General features: G+C 43.6%; 1 protein-coding gene across 2 annotated transcripts in view; it reads left to right on the forward strand.

Annotated features, from left to right (window-relative positions):
- The window catches only part of FGF13 (fibroblast growth factor 13), a 113,323-nt gene extending 102,853 nt beyond the window's left edge, over nucleotides 1-10,470 (forward strand). For both annotated transcript variants that reach the window (XM_061353185.1, XM_061353184.1), the window contains 2 exons: nucleotides 7,594-7,792; nucleotides 9,044-10,470. In XM_061353185.1, coding sequence (XP_061209169.1) covers nucleotides 7,594-7,792; nucleotides 9,044-9,180 — 336 coding nt within the window. In that variant the 3' untranslated portion in view covers nucleotides 9,181-10,470. The remainder of the gene's footprint in view (nucleotides 1-7,593; nucleotides 7,793-9,043) is intronic.
- The last annotated feature ends 12,142 nt before the right edge of the window (nucleotides 10,471-22,612 follow it).

A 22,612-nucleotide genomic window follows, 5' to 3' on the forward strand; every position in this document is an offset into this window, starting at 1 on the left:
AATATTTAAGCTTGGGTACACTGATGGATCAGGGGGTCAGAAATACCATCAAATTGGACCATATTTATCAGAGACACAGCTTAAAAGATGAGAGAACTTTTGTATGAATGCACAATACTGAGGCTGAGCAGCAAAGACTTTTGCTTGGTCACAAGACAAAATGACTGAAAATACCTTACCTCTGTTACACAACCCAATGGTACAGCTTCTTTCTAAAGCTTGTGTTTCAGCTCTGGAAATGATAGAGGAAAACGCAAAGGATTCAGTGAAGGGTAATAGAAGTGATTAGAGGCACAGAGAACCTTTCACATGGGGAGAGATGTAAAAAGATTAGGCCCGCTTAGTTAAGACAAGAGATGAATAAGCAGAGAGATGATGGAGAGATGTGGGGTGGTAATGAATGGCGCAGATGAGACACACTGGGTACTTTTATTTGCTGTTTTCCAAAGTGAAAAGCTGATAGAAAAAAGCTGAATAAAAATAAGACAAGAAATTTGCTTATGACAAAAAAAAACTTCAGACACATTTTAAATGCGTTCCACAGTGCTGGCTTCACCTTTGGAAGCCACTGTTGCAGGGAGCAGAGATAAGGGAGGCATTCAGGGCCACACTGGATGTGGTTCTGGGCAGCCTGGTCTACTGGAAGGGTCCCTGCTTATTGCAGGGGGATTGGACTGAATGAGCTTTGAAGGTCCCTTCCAGCCCAAACCATTCTATGACTCTATGAATGAGCTTAGGAAAATGATTCAAAGGATTGGGTGCTCCGGGTAAAATCATGAGCCTACTGAGAGGAAAAGGGAGTTCTCTTGTAGCTTTGAATGGGATCCACCAGTTGGCATGATCCCAAGGGGGGAACTGCCTTGGTGGGATCTGGGTATTCATACACTACACACAGCTACCTATAGGTATATACCTATATCTATATAGCTACCTATATAGGTATAGGTAGTCACCCGCTTCAGCTGCCTTCAGGGATGTACGGTGACTTGATTTCTCATCCGGGTTGAACATCTCTCAACAGCATGCTTTCAGGGAGCACATCTTTTCCAACACCCCTGTTTTCTTTAATGCCCATGCAGGTCACGTTATCAAGGCAGCTCTTGCTTTTCAGTGGAGCTGCTTGGTGGGTGCTTTTTGGGGCTGTGCTCAGAAAGGAAAGCCTAATTCCTCTGCTTGGCTTAGTTATATGAGAAGGAGGATCATGAGAAGCTGTGGCAGATCCAGCAAGCTGACCACCCAAAGATCATCAGTGGCACATACCTAGAGAAGAATACATGGTCAGAGTATGGAAGTACAGGGAAAAACATGCAGGATGCTTCCATCTCCCATATTTTAGCTTGGGTTACTGTGCTGGTTTTGGTTGAGGTAGAGTTGATTCTCCAAATGGTAGCTAGTATGGGGCTGTGGTTTGATTTGTGCTGAGGGCAATATTGATTGTTGCTGAGTCAGGGCCTTTTCTGCTTCTCCTGCTGCTCTACCAGCAGGTGGGCTAAGGGTAAATGGGTGGTTGGGGAGGACGTGGCTCTGGCTGACCAGGGGAATATTCCACTCAAATGATGGCATATAAAGCCTGGGGAAGAAGAGGGAAAGGGGAACAGAGCCCTATTTTGCTGGAGATGGCTGGGTGCTGGGCGCCTGCCTGCCCATGGGAGGTGATGGGTGGGTTCCTTGTTTTGCTTTGCTTGCACACACGGCTTTTGCTGTGCTTATTGAGCTGTCATAGCCTCAGCCCATGAGTTTTCTCACTTTTGCTCCTCTGATTCTCTCCCCCATCCCACTGTGGAGGTGGGGATTGAGCAAGCTGTGTGGGGCTTGGTTGCCTGATGGGTTTAATTAACCAGAGGCTATAGTGGTGTTAACCAGTCCGTGACCAAACCTGGGAGTGCAGTCCAGGAATCATAGAGCTTTATCCTGCAACACAACAGTTGGTGAGACATTGAGAAAGTTACTCTAATCTTTTCTTTTTTAAACCCAAAACTAGTAGAGAAGATCCTTCTCCAAAGAGGCTTTATTACAGATTAACATAGAGGCTTTCCTTTACAGATTTGGAAGCAGTAATATTACTTCTGTATATGTGAAACAATAAACATTAAATGCCATTAAAAACAGCTTCTAGGTAATAGTAGAATTGTATCATATGTTGATCTTTCTTTATCAGTCTGGTTTAGAGCCTTCAGACAACCTGACAGGCTCTTATTGCTTAATGAACCCTTCTAAGTCTCACAAAACAGGCAATCTTTAAAGACTAGTTTCTTCCTTTTATCTTATTAAAATTTCACTGATTTTGAACTAGAACTGGCAAGTCTGCTGCCCTAAAGCCACAGAAATTAATAAAGGGTAGAGGCGAGCATTAAAAGGTATTAAAATATTAATAGAGGACTTGATTATTCAGGTAATTGCAAAGGTTTCCCTGTATCATGCTTCCATGATCATCCGAGGTGCACAATCTGCAGCAGCACTGATGCATTTGGGGGCAAAGTGGACCTTCTGTCTGCCTTATTCATACCAAGTAAATTACATCTCATAACTTTGTGGGATGGATTATCAAAGGGACCTGTGTTTGTCATCTGTGAGGTGTTCTCCTGGGCATCTTGAAGAACTTTTAAACCCCATTAAGGGCTTTCTCTAACACGTTTCACTTCTTCTGCAGTAATAGGGAGAGTGCCTTCTTTCTGCATGTATCCTGCGTTAGTTCTCTTGCCCCAGTTAAGGAGTGCTTTGGCTAATCAACGCAGTCACAGAAGTGAAGCATCACCAAAAGGGAACAATAATATGATCACTCATTGTTCCTATCTCAATTAAACTGAGCATTGTTTACAGCCCCTGAGTCTTCCCTGGGGTCACTGGGCAGTACATCCATTCCATGGGCAGAGCGTGCTGAGAGGTGATGCACCAAGCTTGAAATAGATAGTAACTGAGGTGCCTAAATGCCACTTAAAAACCTGAGCAAAGATGACTTGGACACGTTTTCACAACTGAGTCCCTGCTAAGGCTGGTAACACCATAACGAGCACAACTTCAACCTTGGAATCTCTGTGTAATGAATATGTTTTCTGCTTCAGTTCACCATGTGCATCTTCCCCCTAGTTTGTGCATTTGCTTTGCTGTGCACTGGAACAATATAAAGGGAATAATTACAGGATCTTTTCAATGCTTTTCTCATAGATTCAGAGAATACCTAGTTGACAACCTGAAATCTTACTCTGGAGATATCCAGCTGCTTCCTTGGGCTCCATTATACTCTTTCTGAAAGCTTTGTCCTAACCAAATTTAGACACCACTGATAGTCTGTGTTTCACTTGAGCGACTCCTGCTTATTGCACTATCCCAGACAATCCCATGCTATGCTGTTTGGGATCACCTTCCAGGAAAACCATGCCTTCCTATCACTCCTGGCAGTAAATAGGTTTCTTGTTGAAAGAACTTAAGTGTACCTTTTCTATATCATTTTTTAAGTTTCTTATTTCTGTGGTCATATGGCTGGTACACATGCCTTCAGATTGAAATGAACCCAAGAGGAATTGCAGCCTTCCACATATCCCTGTTCAGCAGTAGGGTTTTTGTTCTAGCAGCAGTTAGTTCAACTTTACAGCATCTCCTGAGGGCTTTGGGCTACCCACAATGTCTTTGTGAGAACTCACCTGGAATAGCCATAGGCAAAACAAAAGTCCTCACTGTGCTGGCATAACACTGCCAGGGATGGGGCAGCCACAGCTTCTCTGGGCAACCTCTGCCAGCACCCCAGCACCCTCTTTCAGTTTAGAGTCAAGATGTCATATGGACAGTGTCAAATATATTCATGTGTTATGAGGTGCTCCCACTGCCATCACTAGAATTCCTCAAAATAGGTAAATTTAAGCAAAATGGACAATATTTGTGGGATTGGAACCTATCTGTGGGAACTGTAATAGATCTGATCCAAAGAAATTGCTTCAGGATAACAAGTTTCCTTCACTATAGCAAACAGCTTTTGGTGGCTTCATGAGAGTCTTCTGAGACTGGTGATCTAAAAGCTGTTCTTTCAGATACCATTAAAGTTGAAGTATTCACATCTTGTGCTGTTGATACCAGTGCACATTACAGGGTGATGATCCAGAGGATACACCCTGGAACTTCACATGCCAAGATGGAGAAAATCAATCTCGGCTAATAAAAAAAGGCAGGCTCAGTGGTGCAGAAAATCACTGTTCTGGAGTCTTAAAGAGGCTCCTTCAAAAATTCATGAACATCAAATGGAACCCTGGGCTACATTATAGACCTGAAAGAAAGCAGGATATGGAGGTGAAAAAAATCCAGTTTTCATTAAGTGGAGAAAATAAAGAATAAATGCCATGTACAGACGTAGTCATTGATCCCATGGAACACAATTATACGCTCAATATATAAGAACATTTCCCAAGTTTCCCAAGTACCTGAATACTTTTCAAAGTTACTTTTTCTTGTTGTTTCTTCATTCCCTTAGCACTAAAACCATCTGAATAAAGCTGCTGATTGTTCCTATCTACTGCTGTAGGGTAGCTGCATGATATTCAGCCTATGCTGATACATAAACATTTAGCAACCTCAGTATTGACCTAATGACTGACTTAAACTTACTACTCAGTAAAGTTTGTGGTGATGTCCCCTGCACACAATTAAAGCAGGAAGAATTCCAGCTTCACTTCCCAGTATTGTGCCATTCAGCTTTCGCATACATGTAAGGCAGGATTTGTATGGAAAAGACCAGATTAGTTTAGATATAATCTAGTCATACTAGAATACAGTCACCTTAAGTGTATGCACAGGGCCTTTTACCATTGTATCATACACCAAATTATTCGTTTGTCACATCTTTAATGCAGCTGCAGATATTCCATGATGGAATATTTCACCAGTTCAGCTCAAAATCTGACAGTTCTTCCTTACTTAAGCATGGCTGACTCATGACTACAGTGAAGCCAGCTCTTTATTTGGCTTTTATTTATTCATCCATTCACTCATCCATTCATTGTGAGGGTGCATGTGTGAGGGGCTTGGGTAAGTGCAATTTACTGTCATGTCGATGCCATCCCCCTTGACTTGTGTGATTGAAATACTGTTTCACACAAATACCTATTTTTCATCTGCTTTGTGTAACGGCGTATTCATACCATTGGACTTCTCAGAATTTATCCAAATTAGTTTCATTGCAAAGATGGGCAAAGAGGACACCTGGAAGACAGGAAAAAATGGCCTTAGATTTCAGTACTCATTCATATTTATCGATTTCCAACAGGATTGACTAGATCAGTTTTAATTGGCATTACTCAGCTCTCTCCCAGCTCTAACTTGCCTTTCCTCAAGACATTAGTAAAGAATTTGCCAGCAAAAAGAACGCAATGACCAACTTGCACTTGCTGCTCTGCACTGCATTTTGAACTGGTGTGCTGATACAAGTCCTGTCCGTGCCCAGCTGGGTTGCCACATGGACTTACTAAACTCAGAAAAGTACATTTTAATTGTAATGACCCAAATCAAGACCACATTCGCTAGTGTTCCTCCTTCAGAGCTTCCCTCTGCAGTTCTCCTTCCTGACTCTCTTCTACATAGGAAAGACACACATTGGATTAAACTAAAGGCTGGGGTTGGAACTGGATGAGCCTTCAGGTACCTTCCAATCCAAACCATTCCATGATAGCTTAATCGCAGGATGCTCCAGGGAGAGGACTGCTGGCTGTGATGCTCAAGGGGCATGGTTGTCAGGCTGATGTCTGGCTGTACATGGGCTCAACTGCAAACACATAGCACTTCCACCATGGCTTGTTATCACAAGCCTCATGGCCAAGGGACAAAATCTGGGGTGAAGGAGTCTTCTAGTGTCTGTCTTTCTGTCTCCCCACTATTTCTGTCCTTGTTTCAAGAGACTCGATGGCTCCTGCTGCTCATACTGAGGTTAACTTGCATCCTAAGAGAGCAAGAGTAAATATTGTGGGTCTGTTGGCAATCTGACCCTCTGCCGCTGTGCAAAGCAAGCCTTTTGTACCCAAAACAGCTCCAAATTACTGTACCCAAACCATAATCTTCCAGTGGGAGCACTGTAGTTTTCCATTTTGCTGCTAATTGGATGCTGCACTTGGAATAGTCTTTGTTAGCATGGCTAGCACTGGGCAGGGAACAGTGATGGAAGGCTTTTATTTAGAACTCATGCAAAAATGCTGTGCCTGTCCCTGTTTGACAGCAATTGAAACCAATTGTCAATTAACTAAATAACAGCCAATTAGCTTGAAGAAATAAAGAAGAGAATTGCTTGCTTCACATTCTTTGTTGAAGCAAATGCCACTCAGAGGATGGAAGGGTTTTGCTTTTTCCCTATCAGAAGGCAAAATGGCAAAAGATGTGCAGAAAAGGTACTATTGTGGGTTTGGGGATTTTTTTTAATACCATCTATTTCTCACACAAAAATATTTGAGAAACTACATAAGAACATCTTAAGCTCCTGAGACATTTAATTTTCTTTGATTTTTTCAGTTCAAAATGACAGTCATTATGCAAGCATGTATTTTTCCTCCTTTCTTTCCCACTGCTGTAAGATACTTTAAGCACAAGGAAAAAACAGCCAACAGCTGCCTGCTGTGCAGTGCAATGGCAGGCAAGATTGTGATACTAACATTGGCATCACCAGACCTTCCTCCTTCATGTTTGATGCACTTTTAGGGGTCCATAGGTGAGCTGCTGTCAGAGCTTGTAATGTTAAAAGCCCTGAAGCACCCACAGGCCTTTAGGAAGCAGCTCAGTGGTGCTTTCAGGACTGGTGTTTTGGTCTTAGATCCCTCCAAGACCCATAGTTCACTTCTGTATTGCTTTCTGAACTTGGGCAATCAGTACCAAAAGGTATTGATTCATTGCACAGGGAAAGCCAGTCACACAACTGGCAGGAAGATAAAGGCTCTCTCCTGACTTATTGCTCTTTAACTATTGTCTCCATAGCATCTCCCCAAAAGAAGCAGTGCAATTCAACGTGAAGACTTAAGCTTGCTGCTACAGGTAGAGTCTCAGAGCAGAGGCTGATGTCTGCAGTGGGTCTCTGACAGCTGAGCTTTCAGGGGATGATATGCTGGGCTGAGAAAGAACATAGATTAGACCAAAGAGGCAGCTGCTACAAGCTAAATTACTACTGCTGGGTTAGTAAAGAGACAACCATTTACTCATGGCATCTTGGCTTTCAATTTACACTTTCCTTAGAAGCAGTTAAGACCAGCAACTAATGCACAAAGGCACTACAAAGTGGCCTCACTTCTCACCCATGGGGCTGGACCACAGCTGGTCCTTTGGGGCTGACATCAGGGCTGTGTCTGCCTAACATCTATTAGTTGCATCAATCAGTAATTCTTCACTTAGTCTTTTTACTCTTGTTCAAAAAGACTTTATTATGCTACTTTGAGCTGCTCACAGCACCACTTCACGGGTTTCAAACTGTGTTACTCTTTTGTTAATACTTTTAGGCCCATGTTCCGTAATTGGATAGTGGAGGATGAGAGGTATGTCTTTTAACTGTTGGGAAAGCAATGAATATTGGATGCTTTTTCATTAACTAATGCGAGATTCAGCACATATTGATCTGTTACTTTCTTACAGGAACATTTTACACCTGAATGCAAGTTCAAAGAATCAGTATTTGAAAACTACTATGTGACGTACTCTTCAATGATCTACAGACAGCAACAGTCTGGCCGGGGTTGGTATTTGGGTCTTAACAAAGAAGGAGAAATCATGAAAGGAAACCACGTGAAGAAAAATAAACCTGCAGCACACTTCCTTCCAAAACCATTAAAAGGTAATGGCTTGGGTTTGGCCCACCTATATAACCTGATGTTATCTTGTGTCAGAGATGTTTAATTGCATTGCAGACATATTTGAAGGGTTCAGCTACCTATGTATATACTTATAATGCTCTGTAACACACCATGAATCTAACCAGAGCCTTTTTTTTTTGTTGTTTTTCTATCTTCTGTGTTTCTCTAGTCTAACCAAATACACATAGTATTTTCTTTGTATCCAAAGTCCACACTGTCTCCATTATAAGATAACGAAGGATCTGCCCAGAATGACCCAGACATGTGCTTACAGGCCATTAGTGACTTGCTATAGCTTGTCAACCTGTGCTTTATGTTACAGGATGTTTGTTTGTCTATGTTTGATTGGTTTAATGCTCTAATGCGTAGTGTTTATTAAACAGCAATCAATGTGGCATCAGTAATCAGGTAATAATGCATGTGGCATATGTATATCACTGTGTATTAAAAGCTAGGACATACAGTCATCCCAGTTAACTGAAAGATCTGAATTAGGACTGTGGTCAGACTTGGCTCCCTCTTTGGTCAGTGTAACGAGGGAGATCTCAGTCAATATGTGAAGGTGCTCCTTTTCTCCACAATAACTAGTTGCCATATGCTCCTTCCTTAAAGAGCAATGGACCCTTCTACTTCTGGGTTATGCTCTTAGGTAGCCTTTTAAAGGAGTGCCATTTTGAAATCGGAGGGGATATTTCAAAGATGCATAGCCCTGCGTAGATGCTGAACTAGGTTGGCAGTCTACATTTAGGACTATGTGTTAGGCAACTGATGACAATGTTGATCCTCATCTCTGATGTGTGCAAAAACAGGAAATGGAAGACTGAAAATCCATTTTTACACCCACCTCCTTAGGCTATGTGTACAGATAACAGGTCAAATCACAGCTGTTGACAGTGCTACTTCACTATTAATAAGGAAATGCTGATTTATATCAGCTTAGGTCTATCTTGCAGAGCTTTGGAAGTGCAGTGGGTAGGTGGGTGATTTAACTGGGAGAGGGAGGGAGCTGCGTTTTTTCCCTTCTCTAAAATGTCATTCCCTTGAAGAGGACCTCAGAGGTTCTTGGGGAGTGTCTGAAATGGAAGAGGACTCTTTGCTGTGTTTCTTCCATTCATTCTTTATATTGCACATTAACGAATGAAAACTCCCAGTGTTTCACGGCTGGACTTTGCACCAGCAGACTGAGTAGCCCATACCACGTGCTGATGTGCTGCCTTTCTTTTGCTTTGCAGTGGCCATGTACAAAGAGCCTTCTCTCCACGATCTCACAGAGTTCTCAAGATCTGGAAGTGGGACCCCAACAAAGAGCAGAAGTGTTTCAGGAGTGCTAAACGGGGGTAAATCCATGAGCCAAAACGAGTCAACGTAGCCAGGTTCAGGCAAGCCAAGTGCTCTCTAAACAGAACCTTACCTCTGGATGCAGTTGAATTCTTACTAGCAGTCTTTCATCCAAACATTCAATTGCCCAGGACAAGCCACCGAACTTGCATAGGTCACTCGTTTATCAGCCATTAGATCTACTGGTTGTCAAAGGATATACCCCAATAATGTAGAATATGCTTGTGCATATCACCAGGCAGTTGGATAGCCAACAAACATAACTGCGGAATAAATCTCGGAGAAGAAATGTTCAGCTCTTTCTCTCTGTCTCTTTTTCTCTCTCTCTTTCTCTCTCTCTCCTATGCTTTGTGGAATACGAAACAAAAACATTTCACAGCGTTCACTGCTGATAAGAATTTGCTTTCCAACTCAGAAAAAAAAAAAAAACAGACCACTTTTGCTCTTCAAAGGAAATTTTAATGCTTGTATGTTTTATAGGGGCAAAGAAAAAACTAACATGTAAACTCTGTTGTTTCCTTGGCTTACCGTTTTATATCTAAGGCTTGATAAAGACAAAAATGTAACCTTTTAATTTGGAATAGTGCAACTTTTTGATTTCTGAACTCCAATGGGTCTTTAAAGCTCTGTCTTTAAAACAACTAATACTAAATTCAGGGTTGGAACTGAGAGTTGGTGTCTCAGGCTCAAGCAAACAGTGTTCGTGTGGTTTTAAACACAACGAAATAATATAAATTTTTATAGATTTGTAGTTTCTGGTAAAGTTCTTGTGCTAACCCCAGTCTGTAGGAATCGAGTTGTTTTGTTATCCCAAGTGGAAGTTAACAGAAAGGGATAAAATGATCCTCCAGTGTAGATTTCTCTTAATTCCATTTTGTGTGTCATGTTAAACTATTGTCGTGGCTTCTTTTCTAAAGACAGAAACTGTGGAATTAAGGTGACTTAATTTTTTTATAAGAAACGTCTTATTTGTAAAAGTCCTTCTTTCACTGTAACGGGCACGTGAATATTGTGTAGGAGGAAGCGTTAGGACAGGTTACCCCTAAACAACATATACTTATACATGCTATTGGAAACAATTGTTTAACAAATGTAGTTAGGTTTCCATTTAGGTCATCATGTCTGTTGCATGGGAGAAAGTTGGAATATTGGCATAGAGTTGCATGATGTGTAAGATTTTGTGCATTAATCATCGTTGGATTCTGTGCTCCAAAACTGACATAGTTGTGTACAGGCAGCTTTCTGCCTCGTACGAAAGAGTTGTTTATTATTTGTTGTATACACAACCATGCACTGAATAAACTATTTATATTAAGATGTACTTTTTTAAAAAGCTTGTTTGATTATATGATGTACATCCATGGTTAATTTCAAAGGGAAAAGGTTGGCACTTCAATCGGAAAGTTGTGGGAGATACTGTAGTTACTGTTCAAAGTCTATGGAATGGGTTATTCCCCTGTAATGGCATTCACTATACAAATGAAAACATGGTCTTTTGGGTATTGGTAGTACTGGTCTTACACGCCCATGTGAGATACTCAAAACATAGTGACAATCAAGTGCCACAAAGTCTTGGTAATGGCCCCTCTGCTGTGAGCTGCCGGAGCGCCAACAAATGGCATTCCATTGCATTGAGCTTCTCCAGCTCCTCCGTGTCTGCCCTCCCCCTAAGACCTTCCTTAGTGCAGCCACGTAGTGCTACCTCAAAGCACCCCTGAGGACAGGGGAGCCCAAAGGGAAGTGGCAAGTCAAGCAGTTCTTATGCCAAGGTGGCACCTTGAGGATGCTCGGCCTTTGCTGGGCATCACTGCAGGTACGCTTTATGGCCCAGCTTTATCTGGTCTGGAGGTAAAAGGCTCCCATGCCTTCTGCCTTTATGTACATGCCCTGGAGAGAAAACATCCCTCTCTCCTGCCTTTGCTCTGAAGAATCATCAGTGAGGATTTTCCTCATCTACAGCATGCAGGCAGCTCTGACAGTTGAGCTTCATTCATGAAGGTGTTTTAAGAAGTCCTAGGAGAAACACGGTGGTGGCTGAAGAACCAGCTCTGAAAGGGAATAATGGAAATGGACACAAAAAGCTACCTATAAATGTTAGCCTGGAATTAAAATCAGGTAGTCTGCTGGCTGCTCTGTGTGCCTCCCCTTGACCAAGCTGGAATTAGACCTCAGACCAAGCTAGGACAGTGCTGGGGTGTTTTAAGGCTGTGGCTGAGAAAGGAGGGAAGGAGATTATGTGTTAGATCAACCCCTCAGATTTGGGTATTTTTTTGTGGCAAACAGTAGGCAAAGAGCTCTGGCTTGCATGTTGTCCTCCCCATCTCACTGTCCTTCAGAGGGTCTGGGGGTCCTTAGCTCACCCCTTTCCAAAGGGTGAAGAAGGTGGGAGCACAATTAATGCCATAGAATTCCTTATACATTGAAGATGTGGCCATGAATGCTCCAGATGTTTTGACAACTCAGTGTGGAGCATCTGTTCCCTTCAGCTAAGTGTGGTACGCCCTTCCTCTTAACCCTCCCGACCCCAAACATCAAACTTGCTGGGGTACATGTTCCGAAAAAGGAGTCCAAGTGCCTTAGGAACATCAAACCTCATTAAAAAATAGGCATATTTATGGCAGAGCTCGCTCAGTGTTGAGCGATTATTGTGCTAAAGCTAACCAGAGGTCTGCTGCTTTTGCTTTATAGCTGCAGTCCTATGGTTATTCCCCATCCCCAGTACCTACAACCTTGAAGGTCATCTGCAGTGAAAGCAGCATGCTCATCTCATAAATAGCCCCCTCTGAGGGCTGTAGTTTGACTCATCTTTCATGCTGACATTGACATCAGCTGTGAGCATTCACTGCCAAGTCCCTAGTTTCAGAGGTTTCTAACATACCAGGTAACAAAGCCCTCTCTTGGATTAAGATGAGAAGAGAGATTTGGTGATAGATGAGCCAAAACCGGCTGTTTCTGACACTTGTGTTAAATTCCTGCCAAACCTGTTCTTCTTTCAGACTGTTCTGGACAGAAAGGACAATGCTGCTGGTAAGAGGCCTGACAGCAAATAAAAGCTCATGTACACTATGAGCAAAGAAGGGGATTATGCCCATGTACTCTCTGGAGCCATAGACTGGGATTTAATAAGGACAAATAGAGTTAAACGTGCCTTTAGAGACAGTGAAGGGAGGTGATAATCTGACCCAGCCAGAAAAGACCCTTGGGTAGACAAGAATGGGACTTCAGCAGAGGACCAGAGTAAGGAGCCAGACTCTAGAGTATTTATTTATCCATCAGCACCCACAGAGTTAAAGATATGACTCCTGGATAATACCTTTCTTTAAGATATAGGGAAAATTTCCATATGATGGCTGTCCAGCAAAAAAAAACCTTACAGCTACTGATCAAACCACGTTGCTCTGCCACAGCGAGAGTACAGTAAGATACACACCTAGGACATACCAGTCCAAGGGCTCGTGTTAAACTGAGCCCTGTGCTGCCCATGAGCCACTAACCATGTGCAGAAGGCTTGGTCTGAGGGCCTTTGTTATTGCCAGTGTGATGGCTGGTGGGGCTTGGAGCAACCTGCTCTAGTGGCAGGAGGGATGAGCTTTAGGGTTCCTTCCAACCCAAACCACTCTGTGGTTCTACGATGCCTTTCACCTGCTGTTTATCCTGTCTCCAGAACGCACCGTACCATGGATGTGGAGTCAGCTCGGGAGGTGCAAAACCAGCACAGCAGCTCACTTGGCAAAGCCCTGAGCCTGTGAAAGGCTGACAAATGCTACCTGCCAAGCCAAAAGAAAACAGGTCACCCATGAAACTGGGAGGAATACAGCTAGGATCACAGCTATTATGAGGCAAAACTGGCACCTTTTTGTGATCTACCTGTCAGAGCTGCTTTCTCAGAGGTCTCTGCAGGGGCTCAGGCGTTGCCTGCTTGGCCTGGTTTGGGGGTGAAAGAGGGTGGGAAGAGGTCTTCTCTGTATCACAGAGATCTTTCTATCTTCTTTTCCTTGTTTTTCTTCCCTTTTAATTTACCTCATGCTACCTCATAGCATGGGTGTATCACTGCAGCCACTTGCAACATCACTGGCACAATGGAAGACAATTCCCTACTTGGGGAAAAAAATCTCTCTAAGTGACCCCAGGGAAGTGATGCCCCTTCTGCAGCACTGCCTGGTGTTCCCACCATTGGTTTCCAGTCCACAGGCCAGGTTATCCAGTGGGATAAAGGCTGTGTAATGAGCTCAGGGATGCTGTGGTACGCCAGGCCTCTCCCCAGCTGAGCACCAGCAGGAGAGCCATGTCTGGCAGAGCTCTGCTGTGTCTTGAGTATCTCTGCATGGAGACCAAAGCCAGCTCTAATGGGTTTAAATGTCTCCCTGACATATCCGTGACCAGGACACTTTTGCAGGACAGAATCTGTACGTAACAACCTCCTATCTTCTAATAAATAATTCTCTCTAAAACAGAATACCTCTTGTCTGGACTCTGATTTTTATCCCTGCAGGTATTTAATGGCTCTGCACTCCACCACTGATGCACTACACCATTGCTTAGCTTTCCCTGGGAATATAGACCCTTCTGTATTAGCATTATCCTTACCCTATGTCTTTCTGAATCAGAGAGGCACAACTTGAGTGATCAAGCCAAGACCATCACAGATGGACCCTTCAATTTACTGTAGTCTCAACATGGGCCATGGAGGACACAGAATGTGATGTGTTTTACCAGCTCAGCAAATTGCTGCTCTAAATATTGGAGCTCAGTTTCCTACACAGTTTAAAAGACAAAGCCACCACGGTTTTCTCTGACTTTGGCTCTGCAAAGATGACATAAAGGAATACCAGAAAGCCTATTTTTTTTTACAAGGGCACGTAGTGACAGGACAGGGGGAGGAATGGCTTTAATCTGACAGAGGGGAGATTTAGATTATATGTTAGGAAGTAATTCTTTACTGTGGTGAGACATTGGCACAGGGTGCCCAGAGAAGGTGTGGCTGCCTCATCCCTGGCAGTGTTCAAGGCCAGGTTGGACACAGGGGCTTGGAGCACCCTGCTCTAGTGGAAGGGGTCCCTGCCTGTGGCAGGGGGATGGAACTGGATCAGCTTTAAGGTCCCTTCCGACCCAAACCAGTCTGGGATTCTGTCTGAGATAAATCTATTTCTTAGAGAAAAGCCTTACCATGCAATTTACCCTGAACAGCACCAGGTTTTTTCCTTCTTTCATCTCTTTTTTTGGGGACATGTTCTCAGCAACTTACAATTCTAAATTCACACATTAAGAAACTACCTTCCCTAGCATGAGTGAGCAGAACTGTAGGGCCATGCCCACTCCTTTGAGGCTGACATCAAGGTTCATGCCCTGTGGAGAGCAGGATCCTGACCCAAGCTGGGTTTGCTGGTGCCTGATGGCTCTTATTGCTGATCGGCTCCGGTGGCAGAGCTTTCCCTGCTTTGGGAAGCTGCCATGGCAGGTCGGGGGCACTCAATCACCGGGCCCTTCTGCAGCTCCTCTCATGGGAAAGTTGAAATATTAAAGAAAACCCATTTTTGAAACACATTTTACATTAATCAGAGAAATTGAAGGAATAAATTATTCCACCTCATCAGGAACTGGAAGACAGTTTATAGGTCTCCTTTCAAAGATCATTATTAATGATTTGGAAGTTAAGATTCTTAAATACCACCTATAGAAAATTACTTTCAAGCAGCCATAGTCCTAATTTTTTCCTCAGATATGATTGGCATTTCTCACCTAAATTCAACACCTGGAAGGGTAGGATGAATGCTTTCATCTCCTCTGGGTTTCTCAGCATCACACATTGCCTGTCACACTCCTTTTCTCAGTTGCCTCCTTGCTGAGGACAGGGTCACAGGTCCACCCTCCACTAAGGGCCATCACATTTGTACATGGAGGAAGAGTTGTCTCTGTCCTGGTGGTTGTAGTGCACAGAGCTGGTTGATGTGGTGAGATGCTGATCTGAGCTGTCAGCTCTACAAGCAAAACCTCAAGGAGACAAATCAGAGAAAGGAAAGGTTATCAGACACCCTCTCAAGGAGAACAGGGAAAAATAAAAGGTAGAAAAGAGGTTACGTGAATTAGTGTTGTATTCAGAAACCCTCCAAAGAATACTTGCAGCATCCCCGGTGCTGTGCACACACATGCTCTGGGGAAGGGGTAATGGGAATGAAATGTCAGAAGGAAAGTAACTCCTGTTGATGGGTATTTCTGGTGACAGTGGCTTCACTGCATGTGCATCCCAGTCACTGTTTAGCTCTACCAAAGACGGTTTAGAACAATGAAGTAGAAATTTCACTTTGATTATGATGGAAAGGACAAAGCCACTTAAGGGAGGCAAAGGAGGGGATGGAGCTTAAGGATCAGAGTGGGATGTATTATCCATGAGATGCAACAAAACCACTGCCACTCATTGAGTTTAGCGGGACTCAGCTCACACCCTGACCCATGACCAGTACAGCAAAATACTATGGCACAGTTCAGACTCCTCTGTTATGGATGTCTCATGGCTTGATCCTGATCTTGGCTGCAGAATACACCACAGGCTGTGGTAAGTCTGGAGTCCCATGTTGATTTGAAGTACCTTTATCCAGATCTGTTGTGGAAGGATCTCAGATATTACCTCATGTGTAAGTATGTTACACTGTTAATCTATGAAATATTTTTAGATAACAAAATTAAGCAGTTCAAAAACTTGATTAATCCAATTTCCTTCCCAAATGGTTTCCTTCAAAAGGTACCTGAAATCATTTTACTTTCCCCCATTGTCTCCCTAATGCACTGATGAACTTTTCCTTCTGAGCTTCTCCTTATTTTAATTGTCTGCTCATCCAACCATCCCTTCTGATAACTGAGTTAATAATACAGAGTGAGCTTCAAAAATTAAACTTCTCTTCTTGTTAAGGAAAAGCAGAACTTTTGCTGTTGTTTAAAGGGGGTGGGTTTTTAATGTTTTTCATTTAAAAGAACAATTACTGCTTTTGGAAGTAGTGGCAACGTTTGGGAATGAGCCTGCTACAGAGATGTTGGTGAAAAGATTGTTTTGCATTAAATAATACACAGGTTTTGCATGAGGTAATATAATGAGGTTTTCTAGGGAGTTTCAATCAGAGGATTTTATGATCACTTAATCACGATAGACTGAGCAAAACAGAGAAAAAGCAAAGGAAATCAGAAACCAGTCAGGAACACGGATGCTACTCTTACCCGCTAGTGTCCTCTTCTGCTTGGATGATCCTGAAGGCTCAACCTATGAACACATCTCCAGTCTCACCTCCTTGGTCACCAGTGCTTGCTTCCATTGTATTCTTTACTGTAAATTTAATCAACATTCAGGATGCACAATGTGGAGCCCAGGCAGGTGCCAGCTTCCCATGGCAGGTCCATAGCATCCCTGCTGTCATGCAAAGCCAGCACCTCATCAGTGTTCCCCCACCAGAGGTCACTTGCTGAGGGTCCTTCTCCCCCTCAGTACAGCCTCTCATAACATGCGCCCTGCAGGGGACTGTACCCTACCCAGTTACACATCTGGCTCCAGGAGAGTTTTGGCTCATCCATAGCAGAGCCAGGCCTTGGCACCTCTCTGTGGCATGTTACTGAGCCAGCTCTAAATCATTTTCATCTTCAATGGAGACAAAGGCAGAATTCTTCCATCATGCTCCACATCAGACAGACAGCAGCCCACTCAGAGCTTAAATTCTGCCAAGGAGGAAAATGTCTTCACACACAAGCACAATGAAGTGATTTACATACACACACACACACATGCATATATATAAATACATACGTATATACATTATATATATATAAAATAGAGATATATAGGTAGGTAGGTAGATAGATAGATAGATAGATAGATAGATAGATAGATAGATAGATATAGAAGTATCTATAGCAGACCATGTTTATCATCCAAGAGCTCCTTGGCAAACAGCCTGAACTGATGAGAATGGGGTTGGCACTAGCAAGCTCCAGGAGCGCCTCATGGTCTGAAGCAGGCTTAGAGCACACAGCAATCCACCTTGCCAAGGCAGTAAAGTGGAAAACGTTTAGGAGATGAAAACCCTGCTAGCTTTGTTCATGCGAGCACTTTCACAAGCCTCACTTTCCACTTGGTACTGGCTTGTGCAGTGAGCACGAACGGACTGATGCTTTGCTAGAAGTCGCCTACTTCTTGATCAAAGTCTGCAGGGGGAAAGGCTTTGATCAGTCACAGTGAAGCACAACAGTGAAGAATTGCTCAGCAATGGCATGAAAGAAGAAAGCAGACTCCAGTCCCTTGGCCAGCACAGCAACAGGGAGGGGAAGCAGTTGCTAAACCATCACCAAAATCTGCACAAAGATCTTAAGCCTTTGAAAACTGCCATGGAAATGCAGAAGGGCTTAAGCAGTTGACACAGATTACAGAGCTGGATGGAGCTTGCAAAGCAAAATGAGACAAGAGAGGGGGGGAAAAGGTTAATAGCCAGCAGGGTTAAAGGAAATTAAAAGTGTGTGTGCCAAAAAGTGCTGGGAAGAGAGAGCAGGCTTAGGAATAACCGCTGAGTGGGATGGCATTAATGATGACTCAAAAGTAGCGAAGAAGTTACTGAAAGTTGGGCTGCCTACAGATCCAGGCATTTGCCTTAACACCAAAAGTCTTCATTAAATGCTAATAAAATTTCCAGCCATCTGGTTCTAAACCACTGAAGCTAATCTCTGCTGTGATTGCCCAGAGCAAAGGGTAAGTCACCTCCTCAGCCTCCTGCAAAACGGGTCTTAGAGGAGCAATCACTGTACTTACAGAAAGTTCAACCAAAATGAATGAGCTCATCAAGCCCGAGTGTATTGCATTCTGGAACAAACAGGCAAAGGGCCAGTGGCTGAGTAGAAGTGGCTTTAACCAGTTTTATTTGTCATCTGAACCCTGGGATAAAGCCATGTTATTGCTCTATAACCAGAAGGAAAACACTGATTTGTAAGCTGAATGGTTTCTGTTAGTTCACATATGCAATGGGTAACAGTGCTCTGACAAATAACTTCTTCTGTGTCCAAGTAGACTTCAGGCTATCCCTGTGAATTTATCAGTAGAATCAACTAAGTGGTTAGCAGCAAACATGTGCATTCCCCTGCCCCAGAAATACTCTGAGAACAAAAGCATCCTAATCCAAATTGTTCAAGTATTACCTGCCCTTCTTAGAAGTGCGTGCTGTGCTAGGAAGGGATGCATGCCTAAAAGTGCATGAAAAAGTTAACATGAGAAAAAAGCAGAAGGAAGACATTGTAAGCATGAAAAACAATTGCACCTAAATTACTTTAAAAGCCCTTTCTGCTATTAAAAACAAAACACATGAACTGCTATGTGGAACACTCGAACTGCAGATGACGGCAAATCATCTGGACCACAGGGCCCTGCCTTGCTGCACTGCATGTGCTGAGAGAGGATGAGGAAGGTAACGAGACAAGAAGTCTGCCCTTTTTGTTGGAAAACCCAATAAACAGATACAGAACTGTCATTTTCTCCCTGCTGTATAATAATGCATCACAGGGATAAATGAGACTGGAAGTCAGCTTGACCGTGCACAGCTTGGGAGCACAATGCTTCGGCCATGGGTCTGATGGCCACAGTCAAGTCTTGTTCACTGGCTGTAAAGGGATTTATTGGGCTCAGCATATCTGGAATTACACCTAACTCTGCTCAGAGATTTTGTCTTTTGCCAGCATAAAACTATTCAGAAAACTATTGCATGCAGTGCAGTAACACATCACATTATATTGTCCCCAGCTCTTTCACTGGGAACCAGCCAGTGACTTGAAGATGGAAAATGGCTATGTTGTTCCTCACATATTTTAATGTATGCAGGGCTTGGGGGTAACCTTTACACTAATGTATGTATTCAGCACCAGCAGACAAAGAGGATGGTAGCATGAAATTCCCTGCAAGAACCCAGCCTCAATGGCTGAGGACTTATTTGAACAGGACCTTGATTTGTTCTGATGAAGGCAGCTGTCAAACCACTCGGGGAGCCATGCTTCGTAAGTAACCATGATATTTAAACCTCCTGACCTTTTAAAAAGTGTAAGATCTGGCTTAAAGGGCAGCCTTCCTCAAATAAATGACTCTGAAACCTCTTAGGTCTGATGTTTTAAAAAATCCATAATGGGCAGACATCACATTATCTTATTATGGGAAGATTAATCACTAATATCTGGCAATTGATTTGCAAACTACGTTTATTTATGACGTGTTTGTACAGCACCATGCATACCCTTATCTATTATCCAGACCTCAAGGAGTCACTTAGTGCAAATAAATCAATGCAATTCATCGATTAGATTATAGAAAGACTCTTGGAACTTGGACAAGTGAAAGTTTCTGTAGTCATTCTCAGGTATCTCATTTATGGGGTGGAAGCTGGCAAGTTATAGTCTAAAGAAAGCCAAAGAGGCTGTTGAGCTCAACATGGACCCTGCTGCTGGATTCCTGTGGCTGTCTGTGCTTTCCTGCATGATACAAGACTTCCCTTCCCTCTGCCATGTCAACTGCCTCACACAGCTTGGTGCCATCAGCAAACTTGTTGAGAGTGCACTTGATCCCACTGTCCATGTCACTGACAAAGATGTTGATCAGGATCGGCCCCAATACTGACCCCTGAGGAACACTGAGCCATTGACCACAACTCTTTAGTGCGACCATCCATCCAGTTCCTCGATGGATTGACTGAGTGGTCCATCCATCAAATTCACACCTCTAAAAAAGCACCCATAGAGTTGTATCACTCTTTTCCTTCACCCCTTTAGTTTTAAACTTTCCTTGTCATGAGGGCTGTGCAAACCCTCGCCAAGATGTTGCAGTTATCCTGCCGTCCTCTTGGGAAGTGCTTTGGGCAGCCTCTGCGGTCAGGCAGCAGCTGCCAGCTGCAGCCCTGCACTGCCAGCACCAAAAGACACAGCAGCACTAAAGCAAGCCAATAAACCATATGTGCACGGAGATATCAGCTCACGAGCATCTCGAGTTGAACATCCCAAATTAATTGATGCTCTGGAGTGAATCTTTCTGTCTCTGTTCCTTATCTATAAAGTGATAATGTTTCTCTCCTGCCTTTCTGGGCTTCAGAGAGACAAAGTAATTAATAGCTTGCATGTGAAACAAACCGACACGACTGGAGTAATGACAGTCACGGGTAAAACCCAAGTGGAAACAGCATTACATCTTCAGAGCAAGGCTGAGCAGTATGCAGTAAACAAGGGCTGGGGCCACATACTGTATGAAAGGAAGAAAACAGATCTTTGAATTGCTGCCCACTGATTTGCATCAGCCACTCTGCTCCGCAACAGAGCCAGGGCCCTATGGAATAAACAGCATTGGATCATACAATGAGCCATCGCTGCAAGCTTAGGAAAGGGGCTGCACTTCAGGATAAGAGTTTTCCTGCTCCTCACACTCTTGACAGTTTGAACACTGTCATATAAACTTGTCTGTTAGATTATATAATTTAATAGAAGTTTAATAAAGTTTATGAATCTTATCTCTACCTATTGCATCTCCATGCGGGACCGAGCCCTTTGAAAGTGCATTTGTTAAATGTGCAGTGGTTCAAATTATCCTGACAAAGGCAAAACAAAGATCTTGCATAATTCACTGCATCTGGCAAAGATAAGATTTTACATGTCATAACAACACGTATCAAAAGAATTATGTAAAACTCACCCATAATTTAAAATGTCACTGGAATTGCTCTGTAATTAGGGCAAGGCCTTGAAAAGGTTCCCTGTGGAAGCTGAAACCTCTGTGACAGAGACTCAGTTCTAGAGGTAAAATATAAGAGTAAGAAATTGTATTAGTGGGGTATTTGGGGAAATTGTATTCCATTGTGTGGTGGAATTGGAAGTGCCGATAGCATTAACACAGCCTCTGTGCCTAGCAGCACTGGCTGAGCTGGAGGGGACCTCCACACTGCAGAGATGCTCTTGCTATATACCTGGCCATGACCTATATAGTGTGGCTTCTTTTATAGGCAGAGAGCTCTCAAGTTTGGGCACTGCAGCAACACTATATCTTGTCTTTAAGCTAAAAGACAAGCTTTGGATGCCCTGCAACTTCACAGGACATCGTGGTCCTTCCAGTCTGTCTCCCATGCCAGGCCAATGTGATGGGTCATGCTGGGGGTGGGAGAGAGACTACATGCTATGGAACTTAGTGGGACCTAGAAATGTCTTATCCTTCATTAACTTATGTGTTCAGCAGAGTTTTGCAGGAGTTGAAGAGAAGAAATGAAAAGCGGATGGCAGGGAACAAATAAGTGCCATCTAATCAAAGAAAGGAGAGTTATTATCTAGACCTGTCAAGTCTCCACCGTACCCAAAGGGAGACAGCAGACGTGACCTACTTGCAGAATTAAGAATTTACCAGGAAACAGGTTTTAGGATTCAGGAGACAACTCTCTGAACCAAAGTTCTGTTGTGAAAACCCAGCGCTGGCTTATAACCAGGCTTGAAATGCTGCTTTGCTATTTGAGCTGAACACGCTCTCCTCCTGCCCTGACTTCTGGCATCTCTCTGCTTGCCCTCAGTCACTTCACGGTGCGTTGCAAATGATGCTGAGCTACAGCAAAAGGTTCTTGCACAAGCAGGGGCTCTGGCCTCAGAATAGCAGCTCACACGTGGCTCAGTGCAGTGCAGCCCGCACCGCAACACACCTGCAAAACCCAACCTCCCTGCAACTCCTGCAGAAAAAGCAAGCTTGAAGCAGGAGAAAGGAAGAACAGGAGCATGTTCACTGTGGAGGCACATCATGACTAACCAGAAGTGATGAAGAACTGCCCAGAGAGAGAAAATACTGCCCCAGTGATGCTGAGAAGGGGCATCCTGGGTACCAAAGAAGCTTTGGAAAGGTTGCTGAGGCATGGTGCATGGAGGGAGGGAGGGAGGGTGTTTAGCTGATCCATCTGGCCACACTTTTGTGCTCTAGGAACTAAAGGGACACCAGGTTTTGAGCTCTTTCTCCATATTTGAATCTCTCTGCTTCAGCTGTCAGGTTAACTTAACCTGAAGGTTGTGCCCCAGTGTTCGGAGTGGAAAAGAACGGACAAGGAGAGAAAGGGTTGCGTTTAAAGAACTGGAAGTCTAGAGATGTCAGTGTCTGTCTCAGACCTCAACAGCTGTAACATCAGGGCTCAGCTCTCAGATGCAGATGTTAGAAACATCTGTGCATCACAGGCTGCCCAGAATCCTGAGCAGGGGAAATTTCCAGCTATTGCTCAGCTCCCCAAAGCTTGCCAGGACCAGGAGCCAAACACACCAGCCTAATGACAACCTGCTAAGCTTGATTTCTGGCTGCTGCCGGTCCTGCTGTGTTCACTGCTCTCCTGCAGGCTCATCACATTTCCTGCATCTCCCTCCTTTCCTCCCCAAACCTATGGCACTGGATAAAAGGAAAACACGAAAACCAGAAGCACTAAAATAGCAGATAAAATTCCAGC

This window comes from Neopsephotus bourkii, unplaced genomic scaffold, assembly GCF_033783945.1.
Source record: "Neopsephotus bourkii isolate Nb327-2 ecotype Australia unplaced genomic scaffold, CSIRO-AGI_Nbou_v1 NB_668, whole genome shotgun sequence".
Classification (NCBI taxonomy): Eukaryota; Metazoa; Chordata; class Aves; order Psittaciformes; family Psittacidae; genus Neopsephotus; species Neopsephotus bourkii.